Source organism: Notothenia rossii, assembly GCF_949606895.1.
Source record: "Notothenia rossii genome assembly, chromosome: 11".
NCBI lineage: Eukaryota > Metazoa > Chordata > Actinopteri > Perciformes > Nototheniidae > Notothenia > Notothenia rossii.
This window is the reverse complement of record NC_136910.1, coordinates 48,325,669-48,338,804: the sequence shown is the minus strand read 5'-3', so window position 1 is coordinate 48,338,804 and position 13,136 is coordinate 48,325,669. Positions and strand designations below refer to the sequence as shown.

At 39.4% G+C, this 13,136-nt stretch overlaps 1 protein-coding gene and 1 long non-coding RNA gene across 2 annotated transcripts; both read right to left on the bottom strand.

Moving 5' to 3' along the window:
* Nucleotides 1-1,463: 1,463 nt before the first annotated feature.
* On the bottom strand, nucleotides 1,464-3,657 carry LOC307023439 (uncharacterized protein). The gene is made up of 6 exons (XM_079656716.1): nucleotides 3,634-3,657; nucleotides 3,388-3,545; nucleotides 3,163-3,271; nucleotides 2,545-2,788; nucleotides 2,297-2,453; nucleotides 1,464-2,199 (listed from the first exon to the last, which is right to left on the bottom strand). The coding sequence occupies exons 3-6, from the start codon at nucleotides 3,269-3,271 to the stop codon at nucleotides 1,927-1,929; spliced, it is 783 nt and encodes a 260-aa protein (XP_079512842.1). The 5' UTR covers nucleotides 3,388-3,545; nucleotides 3,634-3,657; the 3' UTR covers nucleotides 1,464-1,926.
* Nucleotides 3,658-3,782: 125 nt separating this feature from the next.
* On the bottom strand, nucleotides 3,783-5,768 carry LOC307023440. The gene is made up of 3 exons (XR_013803711.1): nucleotides 4,496-5,768; nucleotides 4,057-4,382; nucleotides 3,783-3,949 (listed from the first exon to the last, which is right to left on the bottom strand). It is a non-coding gene; the product is annotated as an uncharacterized lncRNA (long non-coding RNA).
* Nucleotides 5,769-13,136: the final 7,368 nt, after the last annotated feature.

Genomic DNA, 13,136 nt, shown 5'->3' with positions numbered 1-13,136 from the left:
GGTGCTGTACTGACACTGCAATCATGGCGAGTCTTTGAGTTTTTGCACATAGTTAAACTCTTCAATATTTGTTGAATAATTTGATGTACATTCAAATATGAATATAAGAACCTTGCAATTGGATGTGATCGTTACAAAACAGGGTGGCTCTTGAACCATCCCAAAAACATTTTTTATTTAGCAATTTATTTGGACAGAGATAATGAGCCAACCATCTCACAAAAAACAAAACCCCAGTGGCCGAGGTGCAGGATGTCACAAAAATCAATGCAACACAAGTATCTGCATGCTGGAATTAAAGCTCTGCAGCCAAACAGCTCTTAATGACAACATTTTTACCAACAGGCTTCTGGAAACCATTGTGTAAAATGCAAACAAGATCAACTATCAAAACGGATGTTCTTCTCATTATTGAATCTTGGTTTTCTTCAATATAACTTGCCAACATCAGTCAATGTGTTTATATAATGTATTTTTTAAATGCATAATGGTCTTTACCTTTAATTAGACTCTTATAATTGAAGTTAGGCCTTGACTTCACTGCGCCACCAGACTTCTGCATTGCTGAAAAACATGTTCTTTCTAAGGCCTTTAGAAATAAATAGAGGACCATGCAATTATTTTGACACAAATCTAGGAATACCCATGAGAAAACAAAAGTTTAGCTCTTCACATCTTGTAATAATTGTGACATTCTTATGTTTTGTTATATCTGCAGAAATGCAGGGAGGCAATAACCAAGAGTAGGCGTGCAAACAGAGTGAATGCAACACACTACTGCCAATGTTGCATAATATTAATGATCTGGCAGGGGACTACAGTTTGTGGCTCATTAAGAAGAATATGGAGCACGTTTGCTGGCAGGTGAGGATCAGGTTATTTGGGAGAAGCAGGAATAATTTAAAAGTGTTTAGAAGGAATGACAGAGTCTACAGTAACAGGGCATGTTAGACAGTGAAGGTTTTACAATCATGGATCTGTTTCCGTGAGATTATGATGCTTTTCCATGATAAACCAAAAATCAATTGAGCACTAACACTGACAAGCGTGGTGTTCTGACAAATGGGTGCTCAGTTTATTACTGTTCACCTGCTGAACTCTTTCTGCATGTGAATAAATGGTCTGTTTGCTCTCAGCTGCTGATCTGTCTCTGTGGATCTCCTTTCATCATTCGAGCTGTCACTGCTCGCTTTCAGACTGTTGCATGTTCTCACCTCGCATTTCCTCTGGAATATCAGTGTCAAACTTCAGCTAAAAACAATTAACCCAAAAATATTTCATCAAATGTAGTTTGTTACCATCTCTGCCTTATTCAAATTTAATTTAATTCAAAGGTTTTATTAATATATGCACATAAGCTGCAGTGTAGAAATGGTGAGGAAAATCTTATGACCCGAGCTCCTCCAAAGATGCAACATATATAATAAAACACATATAAAACATAGTGCAAGAATTCTATATGAATCACGTAAAAAAACATATTGTTTATATTGTTTCTTTTAGCAGAACAAAACATTTAAAGCATTGCAATTAAATATCAAATGCTTAAATGCTTGTTTGTCAAAAACGTTACTCTGACGTTAAACATGCTAATTTAGCATTGACTATGCTAGTTAGTTTGGCTAACTCCTCACATTGTTAGAGCACTGTTAGCTTAGCACTCACAGGGCTCTCAAGTTTTGAACAGAGTTCAGAGTGAGATTTTGGCAGCGGCAGGGCTTTGGGTGGGGACGGTGGTCTTATCTGATAAATGACACAAATTCATACAAATAAAAACATATTTATTTCATTCTTGGTGTGTGTGTGTGTGTGTGTGTGTGTGTGTGTGTGTGTGTGTGTGTGTGTGTGTGTGTGTGTGTGTGTGTGTGTGTGTGTGTGTGTGTGTGTGTGTGTGTGTGTGTGTGTGTGTGTGTGTGTGTGTGTGTGTCAGTGTTTTTTGTTGTAGGTGTTGGTGGCAGTTTTTGAGGCCTTCAGCACTGGGGTTGGTGGCTCCCATCTGAAACTGTTTGGTTCCAGGCCTGCCATCTTCACTGTCATGATGGAGGACAGTGTGCCATCTAGGGCCAAGCTGTTCCTAGTTTTTGTCTTGTTCAGTCCAACCATCGAGAAAACCCTCTCCGCGTCGGCATTAGAGTGAGGGAGCACTAGAACAAGTTGAGCTATTTTAGTGAGCCTCCCAAACTGGCTCAAACCGGTCACCTTAAAAAAAAGGAACCAAGAGACTCTATTGCTCAAATGCTTTGCTTTTGATTTCAATTGATTATGTGTATGTCATGTGGTGCCAAATATGTCTTACCTTGCACTTGATTGAGGACATACTCCCCAAAAACTCCTCAACATTAAAGGTGGTGGGATCTTGGGGCATGGGGATATCCATCAGCTGATATTCCAGGAACTCCTCACACACCTTGTCCTGTTCCTCCGGCCCATGGAAAGGTAGTAGTTCCTGAAATCTAAAAAGAGTACCATGTGTAAAGAACTGATTAATGTATTCAATCAAAGTATTGAATGTGTTGAAATCCTGGAAAATGTGGAAACCCTTACCTGTCTATAAAGTATAGGGCATCTTCCACCCCACACTCAGTTCTCTGCTGCACATCCACAAATCTTGTATGCCTCAGAAGAGCCTCCTTCAGAGGGAGTTTATTGATGCCAGACTCCACAGCCCTGACCAGAAATGCCAGTGCTGCCTGTTGGAATAGCTGCACCTCCTGAGGTGTGATGTCTCCAGCCTCAAGGAGCCTATTGAGGGTAGCTCTGGTGGTGAAGCCAACATTTAGTTTTTCTCCTACTAGACAGAGAACAGAAAGAAATAGAGAAGCAAATTAAGTCCAGGTAGTTTCAACAATATGCATCAGGTAGAGACAGGGATTTCACTTGGCAATTTAACTCAAAACTAGACAAACAGTCAGTGTATAGATTCAGTCTGTCTAGTTTTGAGCACTATGTGCACAATAAGTGCAAGTGGTTGAAGGTATTCCTCTATGTAAGCATACCATTTTACCCATAAACTACACAAGCATGGTATGCCTACACACATTTATGCTTTTTAACAGCCATAACAGAGATATCACCCAACTCGCCCAATAACAACAATCTTCCCAAAAAGTATATTTGAGGTCAATGAGAATACAGGTGTATCTCCTTATATGAAACTTTTACCTGGCAGTTGGTTTATTGGGTCCTTGTAGAGGATGTCATGCACTTGTCGACCCTGTAGTGCTGACGGCTTCATGAACCTCGCACACAGTTTCTTGATGAACTTTTTCATCTGCAAATTTGTTGTTCATAAAACATTTCCATGTATTACTTGAAAAAGGATATATCAGCCAATTCAAGCAGACATACTGTATTTTGCAGCAGGATGGCCTAACCCTTGCATTTTACCTCTCCGTGGAGCTGAAAGATGGAAGACCTTTCTCTCTGGAGGAGGAGGTTCAGTAGGGTGAACACTGGCAGCGTCGCTTGATAGAAGAGGAGGTAGACTTCAGTCAGGGGGTTGGAAAATGCATCCACCAGCCTTCTAAATCTTGGTTGTTTCTCATCTGTAAATAAACACAGTCAGTGCTTAAAAGTACACATTTAGTCTGGTGTAATGCACCTGTATTACTGTCAATGAAACAAACAACATACTTAAAGACTTAAAATAGCTGGTAAGTGGCCAGAATTCATACTGTCACAGAATTCATGTGATGCACCTCTCCAGGCTTAACCATCGCACTGAAATGTGCAGCAGCATTTCCATGTACTCGCTCTCATGGAATTCACAAAATTCTGGAAAATATCAAGTATAACATCAACAGTAAACCAATTAAAAATGTCTGCATTTTGTTGTATAACAGTAGAGCTGGTTGAATCAGAAACCTGCCAGGTAACCTTTACGGTTGGTGCTTCCTTTAAACCAGTACCCAACATCCACGGTCAGATCCTCTCGATCAAATCCGGATATCTGCAATGCATGAATTCAAGTATCTATTGCAACACTATCAGCAAACTGTTTTACATGGCATTGGGCTTAACGGATTGGTAATATAGAGTGTACATGTTTGAACTTACTTCCATAAACTTCTGCCCCGCATGTTTGGCAGTGTTGTGGATGATATGACAGGGGCATCCATGGATGTACATATTGCCATTTTCCTTCAACATTCTGGCTGAGATTGAATTTCTGGCACCTGTATTTACAGGGGCATTGTCAATAGAGAGACCTACACAATTTCTCCAAGGGATGTCATTTTCCTGCAAGGTGTCATTGATTTTTGTGTAGATCACTTCAGCGGTGCCACAGCTCCGCCCACTGGTGGTGCACATATCAAGGAATCTGTGCACAACTTTGTTGGTGTCAAAAATTCTGACAGTGAGAGGATTCATCTTCTCTAGACCTGTAACAATAAGGACCATAACTAAAACAATATCTTGTTCAAATTGTATGAGTGCATGTAGAAATGGATAAAAAATAAGTACTAATTAGTGATAGAAGTTGTTAAGCACATACCAGTATCATTCGAGCCATCTGTGACAAGTGTGAAGGGATTCTCTCTCATCTTCATCACCAGTTCCTTCTTAAAATGAGGTGCCACTGCTTCATTTATGAGGCACGTTGTTTTTGTGCTTGCGCTCTTAAAGCCCTGAGCTGTAGGGGAGTCTCTAAAACATTCTTTGTACAAGGGGCTGAAAACGGTCAGCAACGGCAAAGGGAACATTGTGCTGCACCATTGCAACAGCAACCTTCACCTCAGCCCTCCTGGTCTGCAACAGAAACAACTGATTACATACCTCATAACCTTAAATATGTTTTCAAGGTAATATGACCATCAATTTGAAGAGAAATGTAATTCATCAAACATTGCCGCCAGCTTTTTAGTTTTCCTGTGCTACACTGTACTGTATGTACCTTGGCCTCTTGTACACTCATGCCTCCAACAGAAGTTTCTGGCACGTAGAACTGTGCAATACTGCTCCTTCTTAAAAGGAACACCTATATGTGGCTGCTCCACATAATCCTCTCCTTTTCTCTGTTTCCAATGGGTTCTCCCCAGTCTCCTCCACTGCCTCCTCTACCTCCTCCACAGTCTCCTCTACCTCCTCCACAGTCTCCTCTACTGCCTCCTCTACAGTGTCCTCTGACCTGGCCACCTTTTTAGGGAGCTGATTGTTTTGAAAGCATGAAAGAATGCTTAGTTGCCTCTTTCCTGACATCTTTGAAAGACAAATGCAATAATTATTAATATGCTTTGTTTTCTGATAAAATATACACACACTCACGCCAGGGATGGAAATGAACACCAACCATCAGCCAAATGCTGGTAAAACATAACAGTGGCTGGTAGATTTTAAATACATAATACAAATGTACCATTGGTTTACTACTGAATGGCTGGTAGATTTTCCCCAGTGGCTGGTAAATGTTCATGTGTTGTGTAAATATTCAAATGTTTTGGAAAATTAATTTCCAGCCCTGGCGCGCGCACACACACCGGGAAAATAGGAGACACGGACAGTCCAACAAGGGAGCAAATAGCCTTGGTGCTTACTACAATAACAATAACAACAATGATAATAATAAATAACAATAATAATCATTATAATAAGTTAGTGTAGGCGCAAAACTCCGAAGAAAACAAGCATCAGAATAGCTGCTGAAATTAGCTAGCAGGGATTCAACCGGCTAGCTAGGCTAGTTCATGCATACTCTAGTCTAGTCAGTCAAACTGTTAGCTAAAAGCTGCCTGGACATATATTCCATAACAACGGAAATCAATGATGAGATGACTTACTGTACTGAAAATATGGTCTTCTCCCACGTCGAGCAGTCTGTAGCCACGCAAAATGTCAGTGAGTGACTATGTGACAGCCGTCCTCTTTGGTTACTCTTCAGCGAGCGTCTTAATCATTGGAATGAAATCAGAATGTAATGTTGTAGCGGAATGTCTAAATCCTACCCGGATACAGCCATGTTATTTTCTAATTGGCTGTTCGACAGCTTGCATTCTTTTGATTGGTTGATGCGTGGCTACAGTGATTCTGTACTAGTTTGTTTACAAAATTGCGGCGCAACTTGGTGGGCGGTACCCTGGAAAGAAATCTCTGCGTGAGAAATACAAGGTGTGGTGTGTGAGCGTGTGAATGGAGTGAAATGCGTGTGCGTGAGACTTGAGAGCTCTGCCCTCAACATCTGTGATTAGTTAAGCTGAGGGTTTCCGAAAAGTGAAACTTTGGGTTATCCAAAAGTGTGCAAAGAGGTGAAGCGTTGGTTAATTGTGCATTATTTTCTGGCCTTAATTTAAAAGCAACACATGTTTACAGAACAAAACCTTTTGGTTTGCTAAAGGATCGTAGTTTAAATAAGTATATTTTTAAAGTTATATAAATACATAAGATTCACATGGAACAGAAACACTTTTCTCCTATATGTGAAAACTTGTTTGACACATCCAGCAATCCTAGCCTCCAAAGTCAAGACCTCATTTCAAAGATATTAATAATACGTCGCAAACCAAATCCATGAAAATAACATTTCCCTTCAAATGTATTTCACAGCAGTTTCATTGTATAGAAACGTCATCTTTAGACCAGGCTGCTCTGCAATAGCCTCTCTGTAACATTTCTTTCCAGATATTTACCTTTGCCCGCTGCTCTGATAGAGTGCAAGTCTCTCTCAGGGTGGCCTGACGTGCTGTGTTCAGGCTCTCTTTGAAGCTGTGATATTGGGGTGGCACTTCACCACACACACACTCAAACAAACAGCAGTTGGTCTCACAGTGCACACTACAGAGCTGACTCATCTCCTCGCTGGACAGCTATCACTAATCTCTATGTAGTGCTGGAGTTCCCCCCACAGTGAGCCTTGATCATAGGGAAAAAAACATCATGTACACTGCTCGAGGAACATTCGGCAAAACAAAGATACAGAGGTGAGTTATATTGAATACCAAATAGAAGCTTTGAAAGTAATCTGAAATAGCTTTCAAAGCAGTATAACAGGGCTCTGGATAGATTGCATTACTAAGAGTCCTTAGGGTGGCTTTAATTGTACACCCTATATTAATATAACACCTGCTTCTCAATCATTTCTAATTTTCACCATATTTTCATATCTTATCATTTTAACTAAGCCCGTCCACAGCGTATGTTTGGTCTGCTTGGGATTTTAGAGGGTGTTATTTCTGTTGGTTAATCAGTGCCAAGCAAGTAGGAGTTTGTACACTAATCTAACATTCCTTTTAACATAAATTAATATTTCTCACTACACATTCAAGAGCAACTTTGCACTCCTGATGTGAAGAACAAAAAATACTAAAATGGTGATCCTTGAAACAAATATGAAGAAAATGAGAGAACCAGCTAAGCAACACAAACAAAAACCTTGGTGGCGTAGTTGCAGGATATTGCAATGCTGCAAGTGAGTTTTTCATGAAAACATTTTAACTGACCAGGCCCTCGTCAGGAAATGGTATGTTCTTATTTTAGTGGCAACCACTTTTAAAAGAGACATTATTTCCCCGTTCTGTAGTTTTGATGAAAGAAGATAACATTTTCAAAAGAGCTCAGATTAAATAAAGTTCACGTCCATAATCAATTTATAACTTAAGTTCACAATCCTAAAAAACAACTAGTTTGTGTTTATTCAAATGATTTGGAAAAATAAAATGGCTGAATGCTTCGATACCAATATTTCTTGGAGGCTGACGTGCAGAATTGTTTTATCAGACCCAACCCAATTAGCATTTTTCTTTTTTCATTTGAATATGTACAGATTTGTCTGTAATCTCCTTCAATTACTTAATTGGTCTGGTCTAAGCAGTACCAGCAACTGCATAGTCATAATTGCGTCAATCACAAAAAAATCACCTATTGCACGTAGACTTTGAATTACTTATAATTATTAATACTCAGATACATAAATCTACCATACGTCCAAAGGCTTGTTTAATTCCGATGCCCGTATCATACCTTTCCATTCTCAGCCGCTGTGCAAAGTATGTTTGTGTTGGGAGCCAGGGGGAATTGGGCTACAGGTATTCCTGCAGAGCCTCTCTAGTTATCTGGTTTTTGCAGACATGTTTTCAGTGGAAAGCGAGCCACTGATATGGGCTATGCAAAGGTACTTCAGTGATGTGTTGTGATAGAGACTCTGCTTACCATTTGCTTGGAATGCAGTTTGCCAGCCAGGTGACCAAGCAAATAGTCTGCAGTGCTCTGCCTGTGATAAGTATAATGAAACTGTTGAAGAAATGAGGCACATTTCATAGTCAATGCTCCATGCCAGTTATGAGTGAGTGACCACATAAGCAAATTCAGGGCGCAGTATATTCTGCAGTGTGATGCACATACACACTATGTAATCGTTTATTTATTGCGGTGAAAGGGAATGTCAAACACAGAGCATTAATTATTTATTCGTCATAAATGTATCGCATTGCTTTTGCATCCATCTCAAACTGTTGGCAGTTAATCCGGCTTTGTGTCCTCTTTATTATCCAAAAACATAGTTCAGGCAAAAATATATTCCCCCAAAATACATTTAGACAATGGGTTGAACCAAATGATAGTATTTGCCACCGCAGATTAGAAATTATTCACCATCATGTGATTTCTTTCATTCACCCATTTGCTGCAGCTGCAGGCCTGGCTCACAGCCGGCTAAGCAAATTGCCCTTTTCCTTTTTTTCTACTGCTCCCTCCACCTCCTTGAAGATTCTGAGGCACTATCCAGTTAGATGGGATATGAAATCCCTCTAGCATCCCTCCAGTAAGACGTGCCCTCAAAGCCTGCAGTATGAGGCATAGAGGGCCTCCTGATCAGAGAGTCCGAACCACCTTAACCATCTGCTGTCAGTGTGAAGACCGAGACTATATGCTTCTCTACCATCTCTAAAAAGGTCAACCCTTATGAAAGCTCCATTACTAGAACAAGAAGGTATGTCATAAAGACAGGAAACAACCGGCTCTGGACAGTGCCATCTTAATGGGCGTCACTGTCCAGTTGCTGCATGGATGAGTCCTAAAACCCCCAAGTTTTAGCACATACTCATCCTAAAGGAAATGTGATGGTTGCATGAAATAAGGTTGGTGGTTACCACAAGCCTAAAGAGATTTTAGCATTTTGTTCCTCATCTTATATATGCCAGTACACGTCAGTTAATACCCAACTTGTGCTGAAAATAAACGTCTAAATGACATCACGCCAAACATAACTGTGCCACGGCCATAATGACAAACTTAAAGCTTCAACTTCAACTGTAGTCTACAAACCAAAGCTGATGTAACAGTTACAACTTCAACCTCTTATACAAAGTATATGCAGAAAAATACAGTATGAACCCACTCACTAGATCTCCTCTACATTCATATATCATAGAAAAAACACAGCATACATACGTTTAATGAAACATTCATGTCCCCTCACCTTCCAAGTGAGAAATGCACCTGTTTGATTTCAAAAATAACTTGCTGGAAATACATGAAACAGGTGTCCACAAACACTGTCATTACCCAACATCCTAGATCTTTTCAGTAAATTGCAACAGACACAATTACGCAGTGTCGCCAGCCTGATAACATAATTATTGTAAGGGTAAAAGGAGATGTATTGAATATATAAAAGAGATGGTTATCTTTAGGTACCGCATATTCCCGACAACCCACTTTCCTGGAAACGAGCCCAGGCATTTCCACTTTTGTGACAAACGACACCTGAATTGATTGCTTGTCATTTGCCTTGTCCCATTTTATTCAATATGAAATGTTTATGCATATCCATCTTAAATATAATGCAAAAAAAACGTATTTCTACTTCTACTAACAAAAATGGCTGTTTGATGGCGAGGAGTTTCAAATGAATCTGGAGTAGTAAGTAAAACAGCTTGCATCAGGTTGCAAATGTTCTGTATTTGTATCAAATGGTTTGGTTTCTACGGACTGCAACAAATATGCTGCAAAACGCCTCAAGCAAAACAACAAGGTTACAATTGCAACTATTTTAAATATTTTAAATGTGTCTGTTAAGATCATTCTTTTTTTCCTCTACTTTAAATTGCTCAATTTTTTTCAGATATCAACTTCTGCTCTGTATTTATCATTGTACACCAAAGAAGACCGAGACACGTTTCTTTTATGTGCAAATGTAATCAAATGTTAAGACTGTTTCTTATACGGTTACCGATTTGTCTGAGTCACTAGCCATAAATGTCTCGGCTGTCTGACATTTTAACTGCTTCATCATTTTATTTATCTTTGTAATCGGGAATGAGCTCTCAGTCACTAATGTGCTATTGATTACATCTATGTTTTAACTGACCTTTTCCATAGAAAACAAGTCTTCAGTCACCGTTTAGAATGTGTTCATGATTAAATCTCTTTACAAAAACAAATAATTATACTTTGGTCTGTAATGAGAACCAGATTCCTGCATGGAAGCATAGTACAGACTCCAACACAAAAGGAGTTACTCACTTCAAAAATAAATACATGACCAATATTTATAGTTTTTACAGAAGGGTCAATGAAGAAGGCCTGTTTCAATTATACACTAAACAGACTTAGTTCAAGCCTAATTCAAACAGCGTTAATTTACTTGTCATTTACAAAAATAAGGATTCACCCTTCCCTTAATTTACAGCTAAAACGCTAATGAGCCACAGCATTATCTGTGCCCACTGTCAAGAAGACATCAGCTAAACATCTTGGTAGATGTCCCTGTCATCAGCGCCTTAGAGTTGCTGAGTCATAATTTGGAATTTTTCCTCACCTGCTAATGAAAATGTCCTCAACTGTGATATTTGCAGCAAGGCTTCCAGCTTCGGCACAACAAACATGCAGCCACATTGTAAATCATGACACAGAGGAGCAAAAAAACAACAACCCAGAAACCCCTGTAAAAAAACAAATTATACTGATGGATGCCCTTCAGAGGCAGAAAGGGTCCATGCAGGCAGCATACAGAGGCTTCAAAAACAAATGCAACTTCATATCAGCTTCTGTGCTTCTGCCTCATTATAATTAGTAATGGCAGAGAAAGACATCAGCTCTTTCCTAAACCTTTCTAATTTATTAGAAGCATTGGTATCAGCAATTCTCCCTGGTGTTCCTTTAGTGTTGGATTACAACTCAAATGTTGTCAATCAGTACTCACTCTTTTGGTGAGCAGGAAGTCTGGTGACTGCAGAGCCAATCAGGAACAGGTGACACTAATCAGGGCGGGGCAGACAATCAACACTCAAAAGCAGGAAGTGAAGGGCAGGCCATATTTTTGACACTTGTCTTTTATTTGCCATGCACCTCCAGACCAACCCAAAAAGTGTTTTTTGTTCTTTCCCCTTATCATCCATCCACAGTTTATTCCCTGTAGGTAAGTTTCCCTTTCTTCAATGTTAGAAATGGTTTATTTACTGCAAATCATTTCAGAACAATCCTTACATGACATACTAATACAGTTTGTGCTAGCAGTTAGCATGAAAGTTGCTGTATGAGAATAATAATTATCTTATTTGATTAATTGTCTAAAGCAACTTTGTGGGTGGACACATTTCCACTGAGGTTGATAATATAATTAATATAATGGCAATCTCTACTTTGCACTTTCTGGTATATTGTCAACAATTGCTATAGTGGCTCTGAGGATTATTGTTAGAAGCTTACTAGCAACTGTAGTCCATATTACGGATGGTGTATGTGCTCAGCCTGGACTTCATAGGGTTTGTATTCTTGGTGTACTGATGAAGACATTGTTTGTTGGAGTGTACTCAGGGAGCTCTTGAGTAACCGAAAACGTGCTTTTATGTACTCCTTCATTTTCCATTTGTTATTCTTGGAAATTATTCAGCTGGATCCTACACAGGGTTGGATGAACTGCTTGTGGAGTGTTAGTGAGTTATGATGGTAAATGAGAATGGTGATCCTTTTACGAGACTAATGGGAAATAATCTGTTTTAGTACTGGAACTCTTCCCCAATTTAGCCTTCATGTAGGTGTTTGCGAGTAAGCAGTAACTGCTGTGAATTAAACATGGCATGCAGAATAAGCACAGCAGGTCTTGATTATTTGCTGTAAAATTGACTTCCAGTGTTGTTCATGCTGGTCTTGTAGTTTGCCATAGGGAGCAATAAAGTCAGTTTACAGTTTAGGCATACGTATAATCTCTCATTCTGAAGTTGATTTGACAACAGCACACTTAGTTTCCATCTTCAAGAGAAAAGAAAAGAGGACCAAAGACACACTCTCACCAATGTGCAGGAAAAAGTGAGAAAAATAAATGGAGTCATATAATCTCTATTTAGGATAATGATTGTAATTAAAAGGTACCCTTGGGGCTCTGGCATAAAAAGGCAATTGATTTAAATGAGCAGTGTTTAGGGTAGTGCAGGCAGCAAGAGAAATAGATTCCCAAGAATATTGAAGTAGAGGAAGTTGGTATGAAATTTGTCAGTGTCGATCAGACTGTGTGGTTTTCCTTCTGCTTCCCCAGTGAAAGCATCCTGCGTTTTGCAATTCCATCCTTGTTTGGCAACCTCAGTATACAGCTGAAAGCCCAGATTACCCTGCAGACACAACGAGTCATAGAAATCAAGGGAGTCAGGCAACATTGCACACTCCAGGCTGTATTTTAAATGAGGTCATTTCAGTCACCCATGTGCGGACTCCACCACTTACTCCTTTGTCCCCCAGTACATCAAAGCTCTAAATGGAATGCTGGCAAGACAATTACTCACTATGGCGTGCCTTAAGCATAGGAAAATCAGCAATGTACAGTACTTGAAATAAGAAGTCTTAAGCTGTTCTAGTTAATAATTCTTCCTTCACAGTACTTCCTATTGAACTTTACACATACAGTATTTTCTTGGCTTTTTCATTTTCTCTGTATGTTTTTGTTTTGACTGAATTCAAGTAAATATTTAGAGAAGCGTAGATTGGGATGAATATTTGAACAACAGATGGATCACCTGAGTTTAGAAAATACTCAATTAAAAGATGCAGTCTCTTTATAGGAGGCCAGAGTAGGGAAAATTGTCTTCCGAGAAAGCATGAGGATAGAATAACACATCTGTCTTGTAGGTATTTGAAAAAAAGGTGACTGTCTTCACATAACTCCACATAATAAGGAGGTTATCGCGGATAGATGTTTAAACAAAATGTCT